Genomic DNA, 16,334 nt, shown 5'->3' with positions numbered 1-16,334 from the left:
AGACAATTTTAAAGAACCAAAGGTGGCTCAGTAGTAAAGAATCTGCCTGCCAACACAGGAGACACAGGTTCAATCCCTGGGTCAGGAAGATCCCTGGAGAAGGAAATGGCAACCCACTCTCTAGTATTTTTGCCTGGGAAATTCCATGGACAGAGGAGCCTGGCAGGCTGCAGTCCATGGGGTTACAAAAGAGTTGGACACAACTTAGCAACTAAACAACAACAAAGTTGAGTTTGGAGCCAGTAAAGCCCCTTGGATATTACCAAGGCTTTGACTGAAATGTCATATTTGAGAATATGCATAGAATTACATTTATGTAAATAATCAATCCAAGTTTAATGAGATGACTTTATTTAAAGTTTCCACCCCCCCCCCCCCCACCATGCAGCATGTGGGATCTTAGTTCCCCAACCAGGGATCAAACCTGTGCCCCCTGGAAGCACAGAAGTATAGAATCTTAATCACTGGACAGCCAGAGAAGTCCCAAGATGACTTATTTTATAAATAAATTAGTTTCACTATAAATATCTTTGAAAAAAATGGAATGACTATGGAAAAAATTGTTTCAGTAGAAAACTATGGTTATCATGGTATCTCTCTTATCAGATAAGTATAGAAAAGTATGTTGTGTTCATGATCAGATTCTAGTCCTGTTAATTGTCTTTGAGGTTTTGTTATATACTTGTAAGCTTCAGGGAAATCATTACTATAGATCACGTAAGGACAGCCTTCATGCTTGTTGCTGTATGGACCACTCAAGAAAGTTCAATGGAATACCTGATGACATCAAACACAGTCTGCAAACCAGGAAAACCGACCAACTGAAACTGCCATCCTTATTTCACCCCCTAATGATGCTTCAGATTCAAATCTAGAAATGTTCTCAACTGACTGATCCCCAAACTGAATTTATAATTTGCTTGAACTAGTAATCCTTCTTTTTCGTTTGTTTCCATAGAAATGCCTCGTATTAAATTGCCTTATTGCTCACATCATATAGAGGCCTAACTTAGGTGGAAGTGTACCTACAGCACCACCTCCTGAGCTAAAATATAAAATACCCTCATGTTCATCCTGTCCTAAGTAATCATGAGGATATATGATTGCTAATACATCATGTTGTGCCTATGTAAAAAAATTTAGATAGATAGATTGACTCAGAAAGCTAAAGGTTGAAGTTGGTTACAACCCATTTGAATTTAGTTGGTTAAATCTTAGCTCCTGGGAATCTCTGCCCTGGAGAATTTGAAAAATTCTTGGCTGTTTTGGGTTTTAAATGCCTTTGGCAGCCTCTCATACACTAAATGATATCCATCAGGATTAGACAACTTGAAGAACTCAGTGATCTGACTTCCCAGGTCTGTGACGATGTAGCTGTTGGTAATAGCAACTACATGACTCTCTGTCCTGATGACTCAACTATTGCAAACAATGAATGTGTGATGCCTCAGCCTGGCTGCATCAAGGGTGGTCACTAAGAGCAGTGCTAAACTAGTTGGTCACAATCTTAACTTGTTGAGATAAGGACCAAAAAGGAGGGAACTGCTAAACATAAATACAAAATGGAGACTAGATTTGAGGATTCCCTGAGCAGACAAGACCATAGAAGCCATGGAAACAAAGCTGAGTCTAGCTTTTTTCCATGAACATAAGCACAACTTAACTTAGGTTATTTCTTTTTTATTTTTTTATTTTTTTTACTTTTTTATTAGTTGGAGGCTAATTACTTTACATCATTACAGTAGTTTTTGTTATACATTGAAATGAATTAGCCATGGATTTACATGTATTCCCCATCCCAGTTCCCCCTCCCACCTCCCTCTCCACCCGATCCCTCTGGGTCTTCCCAGTGCACCAGGCCTGGGCACTTGTCTCATGTACCCAACCTGGGCTGGTGATCTGTTTCACCCTAGATAATATACATGTTTCAATGCTGTTCTCTTGAAACATCCCACCCTCGCCTTCTCCCAGAGTCCACAAGTCTGTTCTATACATCTGAGTCTCCTTTTCTGTTTTGCATATAGGGTTATCGTTACCATCTTTCTAAAGTCCATATATATGTGTTAGTATACTGTAATGGTCTTTATCTTTCTGGCTTACTTCGCTCTGTATAATGGGCTCCAGTTTCATCCATCTCATTAGAACTGATTCAAATGAATTCTTTTTAATGGCTGAGTAATATTCCATGCTGTATATGTACCACAGCTTCCTCATCCATTCATCTGCTGATGGGCATCTGGGTTGCTTCCATGTCCTGGCTATGATAAGCAGTGCTGCGATGAACATTGGGGTGCATGTGTCTCTTTCAGATCTGGTTTCCTTGGTGTGTATGCCCAGAAGTGGGATTGCTGGGTCATATGGCAGTTCTATTTCCAGCTTTTTAAGAAATTTCCACACTGTTTTCCATAGTGGCTGTACTAATTTGCATTCCCACCAACAGTGTAAGAGGGTTCCCTTTTCTCCACACCCTCTCCAGCATTTATTGCTTGTAGACTTTTGGATAGTAGCCATCCTGACTGGCGTATAATGGTACCTCATTGTGGTTTTGATTTGCATTTCTCTGATAATGAGTGATGTTGAGCATCTTTTCATGTGTTTGTTAGCCATCTGTATGTCTTCCTTGGAGAAATGTCTGTTTAGTTCTTTGGCCCATTTTTTGATTGGGTCATTTATTTTTCTGGAGTTGAGCTGGAGGAGTTGCTTGTATATTTTTGAGATTAATCCTTTGTCTGTTGCTTCGTTTGCTATTATTTTCTCCCACTCTGAGCGCTGTCTTTTCACCTTGCTTATAGTTTCCTTTGTTGTGCAAAAGCTTTTAAGTTTCATTAGGTCCCATTTGTTTATTTTTGCTTTTATTTCTGAAATTCTGGGATGTGGGTCATAGAGGATCCTGCTGTGATTTATGTCAGAGAGTGTTTTGCCTATGTTCTCCTCTAGGAGTTTGATAGTTTCTGGTCTTACATTTAGATCTTTAATCCCTTTTGAGTTTATTTTTGTGTATGGTGTTAGAAAGTGTTCTAGTTTCATTCTTTTACAGGTGGTTGACCAGTTTTCACAGCACCACTTGTTAAAGAGGTTATCTTTTTTCCATTGTATATCCTTGCCTCCTTTGTCGAAGATAAAGGTGTCCATAGGTTCGTGGATTTATCTCTGGGCTTTCTATTCTGTTCCATTGATCTATATTTCTGTCTTTGTGCCAGTACCATACTGTCTTGATGACTGTGGCTTTGTAGTAGAGTCTGAAGTCAGGCAGATTGATTCCTCCAGTTCCATTCTTCTTTCTCAGGATTACTTTGGCTATTCGAGGTTTTTTGTATTTCCATACAAATTGTGAAATTATTTGTTCTAGTTCTGTGAAAAATACTGTTGGTAGTTTGATAGGGATTGCATTTAATCTATAGATTACTTTAGGTAGTATAGCCATTTTGACAATATTGATTCTTCCAATCCATGAACACGGTATATTTCTCCATCTGTTTGTGTCCTCTTTGATTTCTTTCATCAGTGTTTTATAGTTTTCTATGTATAGGTCTTTTGTTTCTTTAGGTAGATGTACTCCTAAGTATTTTATTCTTTTTGTTGAAATGGTGAATGGTATTGTTTCCTTAATTTCTCTTTCTGTTTTCTCATTGTTAGTGTATAGGAATGCAAGAGATTTCTGTGTGTTAATTTTATATCCTGCAACTTGACTGTATTCATTGATTAGCTCTAGTAATTTTCTGGTAGAGTCTTTAGGGTTTTCTATGTAGAGGATCATGTCATCTGCAAACAGAGAGAGTTTCACTTCTTCTTTTCCTATCTGGATTCCTTTAACTTCTTTTTCTGCCCTGATTGCTGTGGCCAACACTTCCAAAACTATGTTGAATAGTAGTGGTGAGAGTGGGCACCCTTGTCTTGTTCCTGATTTCAGGGGAAATGCTTTCAGTTTTTCACCATTGAGGGTGATGCTTGCTGTGGGTTTGTCATATATAGCTTTTATTATGTTGAGGTATGTTCCTTCTATTCCTGCTTTCTGGAGAGTTTTAATCATAAATGGGTGTTGAATTTTGTCAAAGGCTTTTTCTGCATCTATTGAGATAATCATATGGTTTTTATCTTTCAATTTGTTAATGTGGTGTATTACATTGATTGACTTGCGGATATTAAAGAATCCTTGCATTCCTGGGATAAAGCCCACTTGGTCATGGTGTATGATTTTTTTAATATGTTGTTGGATTCTGTTTGCTAGAATTTTGTTAAGGATTTTTGCATCTATGTTCATCAGTGATATTGGCCTGTAGTTTTCTTTTTTTGTGGCATCTTTGTCTGGTTTTGGAATTAGGGTGATGGTGGCCTCATAGAATGAGTTTGGAAGTTTACCTTCTTCTGCAATTTTCTGGAAGAGTTTGAGTAAGATAGGTGTTAGCTCTTCTCTAAATTTTTGGTAGAATTCAGCTGTGAAGCCATCTGGTCCTGGGCTTTTGTTTGCTGGAAGATTTCTGATTACAGTTTCTATTTCCTTGCTTGTGATGGGTTTGTTAAGATCTTCTATTTCTTCCTGGTTCAGTTTTGGAAAGTTATACTTCTCTAAGAACTTGTCCATTTCTTCCAAGTTGTCCATTTTATTGGCATAGAGCTGCTGGTAGTAGTCTCTTATGATCCTTTGTATTTCAGTGTTGTCTGTTGTGATCTCTCCATTTTCACTTCTAATTTTGTTAATTTGGTTCTTCTCCCTTTGTTTCTTAATGAGTCTTGCTAATGGTTTGTCAATTTTGTTTATTTTTTCAAAAAACTAGCTTTTAGCTTTGTTAATTTTTGCTATGATCTCTTTAGTTTCTTTTGCATTTATTTCTGCCCTAATTTTTAAGATTTCTTTCCTTCTACTAACCCTGGGGTTCTTCATTTCTTCCTTCTCTAGTTGCTTTAGGTGTAGAGTTAGGTTATTTATTTGACTTTTTTCTTGTTTCTTGAGGTCGGCCTGTAATGCTATGAATCTTCCCCTTAGCACTGCTTTTACAGTGTCCCATAGGTTTTGGGTTGTTGTGTTTTCATTTTCATTCATTTCTATGCATATTTTGATTTCTTTTTTGATTTCTTCTATGATTTGTTGGTTATTCAGAAGGGTGTTGTTTAGCCTCCATATGTTTGAATTTTTAATAATTTTTTTCCTGTAATTGAGATCTAATCTTACTGCACTGTGGTCAGAAAAGATGACTGGAATGATTTCAATCTTTTTGAATTTACCAAGACTAGATTTATGGCCCAGGATGTGATCTATTCTGGAGAAGGTTCCGTGTGCACTTGAGAAAAAGGTGAAGTTGATTGTTTTGGGGTGAAACGTCCTATAGATGTCAATTAGGTCTAGCTGGTCCATTGTGTCCGTTAAAGTTTGTGTTTCCTTGTTCATTTTCTGTTTAGTTGATCTATCCATAGTTGTGAGTGGGGTATTAAAGTCTCCTACTATTATTGTGTTACTATTAATTTCCTCTTTCATACTCGTTAGCGTTTGCCTTACATATTGCGGTGCTCCTGTGTTGGGTGCATATATATTTATAATTGTTATATCTTCTTCTTGGATTGATCCTTTGATCATTATGTAGTGTCCATCTTTGTCTCTTTTCACAGACTTAATTTGAAAGTCTATTTTATCTGATACGAGTATTGCGACTCCTGCTTTCTTTTGGTCTCCGTTTGTGTGGAATATTTTTTTCCAGCCCTTCACTTTTAGTCTGTATGTGTCCCTTGCTTTGAGGTGGGTCTCTTGTAGACAGCATATATAGGGGTCTTGCTTTTGTATCCATTCAGCCAGCCTTTGTCTTTTGGTTGGGGCATTCAACCCATTTACATTTAAGGTAATTATTGATAGGTATGGTCCCGTTGCCATTTATTTTGTTGTTTGGGGTTCACGTTTATACCACCTTTCTGCGTTTCCTGTCTAGAGAAGATCCTTTAGTATTTGTTGAAGAGCTGGTTTGGTGGTGCTGAATTCTCTCAGCTTTTGCTTGTCTGTAAAGCTTTTGAGTTCTCCTTCATATCTGAATGAGATCCTTGCTGGGTAGAGTAATCTAGGTTGTAGGTTATTCTCTTTCATTACTTTAAGTATGTCCTGCCATTCCCTTCTGGCCTGAAGGGTTTCTATTGATAGATCAGCTGTTATCCTTATGGGAATCCCTTTGTGTGTTATTTGTTGTTTCTCCCTTGCTGCTTTTAATATTTGTTCTTTGTGTTTGATCTTTGTTAATTTGATTAATATGTGTCTTGGGGTGTTTCGCCTTGGGTTTATCCTGTTTGGGACTCTCTGGGTTTCTTGGACTTGGGTGGCTATTTCCTTTCCCATTTTAGGGAAGTTTTCAGCTATTATCTCCTCGAGTATCTTCTCATGGCCTTTCTTTTTGTCTTCTTCTTCTGGGACTCCTATGATTCGAATGTTGGGGCGTTTCACATTGTCCCAGAGGTCCCTGAGGTTGTCCTCATTTTTTTTGATTCTTTTTTCTTTTTTCCTCTCTGCTTCATTTATTTCCACCATTTTATCTTCTAACTCACTTATCCTATCTTCTGTCTCTGTTATTCTACTCATGGTTCCCTCCAGAGTGTTTTTGATCTCATTTCATTATTAATTTTTAATTGATTTTTTAAAATTTCTTCTAGGGTCTTGTTAAACATTTCTTGCATCTTCTCAATCTTTGTCTCCAGGCTATTTATTTGTAACTCCATTTTGTTTTCAAGATTTTGGATCATTTTTATTATCATTATTCTAAATTCTTTTTCAGGTAGATTCCCTATTTCCTCCTCTTTTGTTTGACTTGGTGGGCTTTTTTCATGTTCCTTTAGCTGTTGGGTATTTCTCTGCCTTTTCATCATGTTTAGATTGCTGTGTCTGGAGTGGGCTTTCTGTATTCTTTTGGTCTGAGGTTCCTTTTTATTGTGGAGGTTTCACCCAGTGGGTGGGGTTGGACGATTGGTTTGTCAAGGTTTCCTGGTTAGGGAAGCTTGTGTCAGTGTTCTGGTGCGTGGAATTGGATTTCTTCTCTCTGGAGTGCAATGGAGTGTCCAGTAATGAGTTTTGTGATGGGTCTATGTGTTAGGTGTGACTTTGGACAGCCTGTATGTTGACACTCAGGTCTATGTTCCTGCGTTGCTAAAGAATTTGCGTGGTATGTCTTGTACTGGAGCTTATTGGCTCTTGGGTGGTGGTTGGTTTTGGTGTAGGTATGGAAGCTTTTGGATGGTCTCTTATTCCTTAATGTTCCGTGTAGTCAGGAGTTTTCTGGTTTTCTCAGGATTTGGGCACAAGTCTCCTGCCTCTGGATTTCAGTTTTATTCTTCCAATAGTCTCAAGGCTTCTCCAACTATACAGCACTGATAATAAAACTTCTAGGTTAATGGTGAAAAGATTCTCCACTGTGAGAGACAACCAGAGAGGTTCACAGAGTTACATGAAGAATAGGAGAGGGAGGAAGGAGATAGAGGTGAGCAGGAGGAGAAAAAGGGGACTCAAGAGGAGAGAGACAGATCTACGCAGTTATCTGTTCCCAAAGTGTTCTCCGTAGCCCAGACACCCACAAAGATTCACAGAGTTGGATTGGGAAGAGAAGGGGAATGGAGGAAATAGAGGTGTTCTGAGGTAGAAAACAGAGAGTCAAAAGTGGGAGAGTATCACTACACTCCTGAATAGAAATGGGAACTGAATATTGGATTCTTAAATGACCAAAATTTATATCACATACTACTGAAAAACAAAGATTGAAAATCTAGTGTAGAGGTTAGACTCTTTGAAATACAATATTTAAAAACAAAAACACACAAAAAATTTAGAACTGTATATGAAGTTCAGTTTAAAAATAGGGTTTCTCTCTCTCTCTCTTTTTTTTTTTTGGCAAGGTTATAGTGAAATGAAAATGAAAGTTAAGGAATAATAGAGGAGTATTAGAGGACTCTAAAAGGAAATAGGAGAGAAAAACAAGAAAAAGAAAAAAAAAAAAAGAAAAAAAAATTTTTTTTCCCTAATTAAAAAAATCGTAAAAATATATGAAAATGAAAGTTGAGGAGTAATGGGGGAGTAATAGGGAATTATAAAAGAAAATAAAAGAGAAAAAATAAAAAAAAAAGGAAAGAAAAAAAATTTTTTTTTTAATTAAAAAAAAAAAAAGTACATATATATCTAGGAATTTCTCTGAGGTTGTTGCGGTCAGCGTAGGTTCAGTTCAATTTCAGATAGCTCCTCTTTCCAGCTTACACTTCTCGGTATCTGTAGGCCCCTTCCCGTGTAGTCGGTGTTACCTTCAGGGATTTTAATCTGTTGCACCGGTTCTTTCTGAAGCAGTTCCCTTTGTTTATTTGGCTTCGGTTTGCCGTCTCTTCGGTGTCTAATTTCCACCCTGACACAGGCGGGCGGAGGTGATCTCTTATTTAGGTTCTGTAGTTCAGTTCAGTCCTGCCTTGGGGAGGGCGGGCGCTGCAGACAGATACCGCTCTGTGTGGATAGCACTCACCGTGTTCCGGCCACACTGGGTTTGCCCCGCTCACGGGTGTCAGTGCTTTCGCCGTCTACACTGCTCAGGCTCCCGGCTGCTCTATATGGAGCGGGCCCTGCGTTGAGTGCGGTTCCAGTTTTCGGGTACTCCACAAAAGCGCAGATTCGGTTAGCTCCTGCGTTTTGTGCCTTCCCCGGCCTGAGCGGTTCAGGCAGCCAGAGGCTTGGGCGCACTCTCCCCGGGTACGGCGCGCTTTTTCCCTCCGCGGCCCCAGCACGCACCGCCAGTCGGGTCTCAGGAAGTCTTTAGCTAGAACCCGGAGGCCTGTTTGCAGTGTGGGAGGGGGTGGCTTCTCAGGGGCTGTTTGCCCTTTTCCCCTCCCCCCTGCCTCCTACCTCCAGCGGGGATGGGCCGGCTCTTCTCTGGAGATTCTCCTAGGTTATTTCTTATAAATGCCTCTGTCCATTGTAACAAAACTAAAGTCATCTTCCTAAAAGTGGTATGAAATAATCACTTATAAGCAGTCACTACCATCTATAACCCCAGTGTAATAACCAGTGATTGTAAATGTTAATAACTTTCTCTTTTTCACTTTCCCATGAGCTTCATATCAGTCTTTGAATTTGGAAGCTCCCAGTTTGAGAACTGTTTTTATATGCACTGCAAAGTCTTACTAAATACTCTTTTATCGATTTTGTGGTTTTAGCTGTGCTATTTTTTCTTTAACATTTATTTATTTGGCTTCACCAGGTCTTAGTTGCAGCATGCAGGATCTTCAATCTTTATTGTGGCATGTGAACTCTTAATTGTGGCTTGCAGGATCTAGTTCCCTGACTGGGGTTGGAACCTGGTCCCCCTGTATTGCGAGCATGCAGTCTTAGCCACAGGACCACCAGGGAAGTCCCTACATGTGCTATATTTGACAGTATCTATGTATCTATATCTATGTCTTGATCTATACCTATACCTCCTCAGAAATATATATGTATCTCCTTAGGGAATTTCTATGGGAACTGCTAGGGACAGGGTGAGGGAGATGGAGGAGCCTGAACAATACACAGGGAGTGAGTAATTGTGGGTTATAGTAGGAACTGGAGTCAAGGAAGAAATGGCCCCATTGAAGAGCCTTTTTAGGAGTAAAATAGGGATCTTTCCTCTCTCCAGGCATGGTTTTTGCATCTCCACAGATGAGGCCAAATGCAAGCCACATGTGGTGACCTGTGCAATGTGCTAATGAGTTACTTATATAAACAGACCAAAGCAGGCTAACAATCCCATAAAGATCACACATAAAGATAAACTGCTAGAATAACATCACTGTTTCTGAAGATAAAGTCAGCTAATACTAATGGCACCATCCTGTGTTTGTGTGGCCCCATCTCCAAATAGCACAAGATACTGGAAAAAAAGGTTATGTAAATTCAAACAGCATGATTTTTAGTATCTCTAAAATATACAAATCCTCATTGTAAAGGCAGTTTTGAAAGCTTGCCGGCACTCTGAAGCATGAACTTTTGCAGAGATAGTGCAGTATGTTTACAGCTTTGTTCCCTTTATATTATGCCTCTGGTGCAGCTGTAATTGTATCGGAGGTACTTGTTGATTTTCCTTGGGCTGAGGAATGGCAGGGTTGGTGCCTCCACTGGCCTAGTTGAATGGACTGCCTTGGGGTCTGAAGGGAGTCTCTATTTCCCAGCTGGAATGGTAGCAGTTGAAGTGATGTGAAAAAATGATGCAAAGTTGGCATGCAAGAGAATGGAGATAAATAGGATGCAGAGGGAGAAATGAATGGAAAAGAACTGACTTTGTTGGAGAAAGTGGGTGAAATGGGTGGGAGGATGGGCATGACAAGGTGAAAAATGATAGAAGATTAGGTATGGGTAGGAGAGATGCCCACTGTAATTTTACCTTTTAAGTTCTATTTTATTGAAAGACATCTTTATTGAAGATGACACTCTGAAATGAAGATGTCCTAGCCTAAAGAGACCCTCTGATCCCATGTCACTAATAGTATGCCATGTTTTACATGTTTGCCATTTTCAACCAAGAGGATACTGTTAGAGGGAAAAGAGCATTGCTGAAGATATAAACCTTTCAACATTTGGATTTGATGAACAGTAGTAAAAGTGGAGCTCAGGAAAGGTAAGAAAAGTGATAAAAACTACCACTGTTTTGAAATTTCCTAGCCTGGGTTTTACTTCTGTTGGAGCTGCTGCTGCTGTTCAGTTGCTCCGTTGTGTGTGACTCTTTGCTACCCCACGGACTGTAGCCTGCCAGACTCCTCTGTCCATGGGATTTCCCAGGCAAGAATACTGCAGTGGGTTGTCATTTCCTCCTCCAAGGGATCTTCCCAACACAGGGATCGAACCCGAATCTCCTGCTTGGCAGACAGGTTCTTTACTACTGCGCTACTTGGGAAGCCCAGGTGGGGAATAACAGGAAACAAAAATGTGGGTTAGAACATCTGTTACTTCAGTGATTCTCACCACTATACAACTGTTTCCCGTTTCCTGGCCTGGTTTTGTGACCACTTTGCCTTTTATCCCTGCTACCCCAAATCTGGTATGGCATATACTAAATGTACACCCCCCTCCCCACACAGACAGATATCAGGGTTGCTGAGCTGTTTTAAGAATTTTACACAGGCTGCCAATTGAGAGAATTGTAGAGATGTGGATGAATGCTGGACTGGCTGGGTTTTAACAGGGGTTCTCTGAGGTTAAAACTAAGGTAAATGGGCTAAGCGATGATGAGATGATTTTTTTGTTCTTTAAATAATGTTTGCAGTGAGACATCTATGGGGTTGATTGCTCTGTACTCCTTTTCTAAGGAGAGTTTCATATCCCCATTTGAATGGCTACTTATGAAGATGGCCATATGAGAAGATTGTGACGTATCCATGGGCCTGGGTGAGCAGGTTCCTGGTGAGTCAGATGGGCCAGTCATGTGAACTTGCCCTGCTCCCACCTGGGTCCACCTCTTTCAGGACTTTTTGTACTTGGGCTACAGATTTTTGGGGTCAGTCTCCAAGCACGTGGATGTGGCTGTGATTATAAAATGTAAAATTCAGGAGCTGCTTTGACAATGTGGAGGATGCCATTATATAGGGGAAAAAGAACAAAGCCTGTGCACAGAGTAAAGCAAAGATTAGTGATGGAGAAAAAGCATCTTCATGGCATCAAGTCACTGGGTCTAGCTGTTCCAGCCCCAAATGACACTATTTATACACTGAATCACCGATGGCTCAGTGGTTAAAAAATCCATTTGCTAATGCAGGAGACTTGGGTTTGATCCCTGGGTCAGGAAGATCCCCTAGAGAAGGAAATGGCAACCCACTCCAGTATTCTTGCCTGGGAAATCTCAAGGACAGAGAAGTCTGGCGGGCTGCAGTCCACGGGGTTACAAAGAGTCTGACACAACTGAATGACTAAACAACAATACACTGATTACAGGCTGATGAGAATGTGTCTGGCTGGAAAGTGACTTGATTGCACAAAATTATAAGCTATGCCTACCTATCATTATACTATCTATGTAACCTAAAAATTTCTCTTGCACTTAATTTTTCTCCTTGAACCTACTATTGCCTCAACCAAAAGTTCAAGTGAAAACCAACAAGAAAGTGTAATTCAATAAAATATTTATCATACCCTGTTAGGTATGGTAGAGTACAAAGAAGTATTGTTACCAAACCAAACCTGAGTCTGCTCACCTGACTCCTGGTAAAGCCAATCTACTGATATCAGGTTGTGGTGAAGGAAAGTATAGTGTTTACTGCAAGGTGGCCCAAAGTGGTCTTTAAAGGCCATATTGTAGGTGACATTGTAGGTGCCTGATCAGTGTGTGGACATTCTTCTGATTGGTTGACAGTGAGGTAACGGTGGTATTTTGGGAGTTAACCATCATCAGCCTTCTGGTTCCAACTGATCTGGGGTCTAAGTGCTTGTAATCAACATTCAGGTGGGGGTTTTACTATCTGTAAAAAAAAATCAAGGATATGGCTCAGGATTTTATCTATCACTCTTGTGCTATATGCTAAGTTGCTTCAGTTGTGTCTGACTCTCTGTGACCCCATGGACTGTAGCCCGCCAGGCTCCTCTGTCCATGGGATTCTCTAGGCAAGAATACTGGAGTGGGTTGCCATGCCCTCCTCCAGGGGATCTTCCCAACCCCAGGGATCGAACCCGCATCTCTTATGTCTCCTGCATTGGCAGGCGGGTTCTTTACCACTAGTACCACCTGGGAAGCCCCACCACCGTCCATCTGTAATTCATAAATTGATTTTTTTAAAGCCAGCTTAATTAAAACTAACAGATTTTTAGTAAGCATGGGGTATCAGAAAAAGCATACAATATCGACCCTGCCTTATAGGAAATTACCATCTTCAAGGACAATGCAAGACATGCATATATTTTGGAAAGATCCCTCTCATTTCCTTCTTTTCTTTCGTCCTTTGACCGCTTTATCACGTTTGAAACGATGCAATTTGCTAACTTGCTTTATGATTATAAGGTAAGCCTCCTAAGGGCAGGGAGTATTGTCTCTTTTGCTGCATCTTCAGAATCTACAGCGTCCCGCACACTGCAAACAGCTGTATAAGAATTTGTTGAATGAACTGGAGAAGCACAGCTTAGGGTAACATCGTCTTAACTTTCTGGCCTTGAATCTCTCTCGGCGGGCCAAGATCTCCCACTGCCAAACACTAGGGGGCAGACCGAGATTAGAAAAGGAACAATTTTTCCCCCGGAGGGCAGAGTTCTCAACCTTTGCTAACGTTAGCATCACCTGGGTCGCCTTTAGACATACTGCACCAGGATGATGATGTTGTTCAGTCGCCAAGTCGTGTCCAACTCTACCTTTGACTAAATCAGCATCTCCAGAGGGTGGGGCCCTGAGTGGGATAACGGAGACAAGCTCCAAGGCCGCGGCTGAACCTAGCCTCTGCGTCACACTCCGGTGCCGCCGGGTGCATTTTATCCACAGTAGATGTGATAGGCCAGTGTCGTAGTCAGCAACACTCCCGGCGCTGCTGATTGAGCGGGAACCTGGGGGGGATTCCAGCTTCTCGCCAATGAGTGGGGCTGCAGGCGCAGCGTGGCCCCGCCCCCGGGCAACGAGGCCCCGCCCTTGGACCGCGAGACTCCGCCCTTGGACCGCGAGACTCCGCTCCCGGACTGCGTAGCCCCGCCCCCAGCCCCCTTCCGCGGCCGTTGTACGAGGGTGTGGTCCGGGTGAGGGCCGGTCCGGCGCCCGAGCGCTGTCCTCGTCTTCGCGGTTTCTATTACTTCAACTTCTCTCCAGCGACCGGTGCGTGGGGCCCGGCTCTGTGGTCACGCGTGCAGCGGCGGCCAAGCGCGATGAGGCGAGCGGCGCTGCGGTAGGTAGCCGGGCGCCTGGCGGGGCGCGGACCCAGGGGCGCCCACTCCCTCCCTCGGCGGTGCTAGCGGGCCCGGGCGGAAGGAGCGGGCCGCAGCAGGCGGAACTAATGCCGGGGGCTTATGGGCAGACTATAGGGTTGGGTAGGGAAGGGCACTAACGTACCGTGACCCCGCCGGCCTCGGGCGGGGCACCGCACCCCCCACATGCGCATCTCCTGGCCGGAATTTGAGGATAAAAGTGAAGCGACACTTGAAGGGAGGAAGTTGGGCGTTCCCTGACATTCCTTTCTTTTAGCTCATCTGGGGTGTAGTGTGGAGTTAGCCTCTTGTCAGAAGGCTAGAGTTTAGAAGTGCACATGACTTTTACCGCCCTCTGCGCTTCTTTGCAGAGCGTGTTTAAGGTTAAGTGCTTGACAGACTTGGACTCTGACTTGAGTGTGTTGTAATGTGGGTAGAGATTGCAGGGTACCTTCCGGCCTCTCAGGACCTCAGAACTGTGTGACTAGGTCTCCTGGTGCTGATTGAACTTAACTTTTACAGAGCAGCAAGACCCATAAGGCCAGGTGGGGGAGTGGCTTTGATTTGGGCCACTTGGACAAGGAGGATGCCTTTTAGTGTAAGTCATCATCCCAGCTTGTCCAGTGACGGTTTAAGACTTCAGACTCCAGGGTATGTCTTTCTCTGCCCCAACCCGCCACACCGGAGCACTCCAGCTATTCCAAGATCTTTCTGCTTGGTTGCGTCCCAGGGGGCCGATCCTTGTTGCAGCTTCTGAATTCATCCTGCTGCAGGTCCACCAACCCTCCCTGGTGTGGCCCACAGTGGTTCCGAGTGACGGAGATCCCCAGCCGTTCTCTTGGGGGCCCTGAGTCTCTCTCATTGTCCCTGTGGACCCTGTGTCAGTTGAAAAAGGTTCTCTGCGTCTCTGTCTCCTATTTCCTCATTAACTTTGTTTTACTGCTTGAAGACAGGTTGAAAGTCATTAGGAGAAGAACCACAGTTGCCTTTAGCTTGTATTGATATGATGTGACAGGCCTTGTACAATCTCCAGGGTTTTGTCCATGTGCCTTCTCCCAGAAAGCCTGCCTTGATCTCTCCTCTCCTCCATTCAGAAGTCCTCTTTTTTGCCGTGAGCTCCTTGTATAGCTGCCATTCCTTTCTTGTGATTCTTGTAGAACCTCAAGCAGGTACTCTGTTACTGTCTAGTGAGAGTACATAAATGAGTACAGACTGTCTGGCATGTTTAGGTTATTTGACTGGTGGGCGGTTTTTGTAGTTTCTTTTTTTCCCCTTACTGGTGGAAGCGTCACCTATATTTGTTTAGTCTCTAAACTGAGGCATTTTTCCTAAGTGGAGCGCCTGTGAGTGTCATTGCCTGGTTTTGTACTGAAAACTTCCCAGATACCCATCCTAAGCCTGGAACCCAGAACAGTTAAGACTTCTGTTCACACCTGCATGCGACTTTGGTGACTCCCTTCGGTAGCCATGGAGAAGTTGGGTTCCTTAGTTTCCTTTCATTGGGAAGGTTCAGTAACGGAGTCCTAGGGCCTGACTCTCCTAGAGGCCTCTTGACAGTTTCTGCTAAAGGCCTAGAGGTTTTGCTGTAGTTAAGACTCCAGAGGGCTCATTGGGGAATAAACCAGTAACTGAGGTACTGAGATGTTAGGCAGTGGTTGAAGCATTCCACTATTCCCCCCCCACACCTTCTCAGTGTCTGGTAGATAAAGAGAAGTAGCCCGGGGTTATGAAAAGAGCAGCTTCCCTACATGTGTGGGTTGTGTTGGGGGTGAGGAGGGATCAGAAGAACTTGGCTCTATTCAGTGTGCTAGTTGACTGGCAGGGGAAAAGTCATCTAATTCCTTTGGGCCTTAGTTTTTCCAGGAGGTTGATCTGAATCACAATATTTTTAAGTCTAGGGACCCATGGGGTGTCAAAAGGGAGTGGTCTGTGAACCATCTGAAATAATATATACCATTGTGTGTATCAATAAAATATATCCCCCCACCCCAGCTACTAGGCATGAGGGGCCACAGGTTTCATCAGATTATCAGTAGGGACAACATGAAATTGTAGTGAAAAGTTACAATACACTGAATATTCACAGAATAGAAATTTGTTATATGGATACATGATTAGTGTAATCAATGATTTTTTAAAAGAGCATTGACATTAGGCCTTCATTGTGCTACAGGGATGTATTTCCACATTTTTTATGGCAGTGTGCAAAGAGCAGGGCTGCAGAACCACAGTTTTCCAAATAATTTGACCCAAGTTTTTCTCTGTATTTATCAACTCCTTTCTTTACTATCTCCATTTGATACTCTATTCAGAGATGGTCCATTATAGTGTCTGGCTTATTCCCAAACTTCTGGTCATTTTTGACTTTTAGGGGAGACTTTGAAGAAGCGTGCCTTTCTGGAATAGCTCATGTTTTTTGAGGACTTGTCAGTGTACTAGACATGCCCCTCCCAGGTTAATGTGTGTTAACTTCTCTGTTTTACAT

At 42.3% G+C, this 16,334-nt stretch overlaps 1 protein-coding gene across 3 annotated transcripts in view; it reads left to right on the top strand.

Annotated features, from left to right (window-relative positions):
* Positions 1-16,334, top strand: part of ACOT9 (acyl-CoA thioesterase 9) — a 79,089-nt gene that overhangs the window by 35,510 nt on the left and 27,245 nt on the right. Inside the window, exon 1 of one of the 3 annotated variants that reach the window (XM_020896140.2) lies at positions 13,633-13,830. The exons of 1 other annotated variant lie outside the window; for it this stretch is intronic. In XM_020896140.2, the coding sequence (XP_020751799.1) occupies positions 13,811-13,830 (20 nt within the window). In that variant the 5' untranslated portion in view covers positions 13,633-13,810. Of the gene's footprint in view, positions 1-13,632; positions 13,831-16,334 lie in introns of those variants that run through there. One more of the 3 variants, XM_020896141.2, reaches the window with a different exon arrangement.

The sequence above is a fragment of the Odocoileus virginianus genome, unplaced genomic scaffold, assembly GCF_023699985.2.
Source record: "Odocoileus virginianus isolate 20LAN1187 ecotype Illinois unplaced genomic scaffold, Ovbor_1.2 Unplaced_Scaffold_4, whole genome shotgun sequence".
NCBI lineage: Eukaryota > Metazoa > Chordata > Mammalia > Artiodactyla > Cervidae > Odocoileus > Odocoileus virginianus.
Note: the sequence above shows the minus strand (reverse complement) of the source record. Positions and strands in the feature narration are given on the sequence as shown.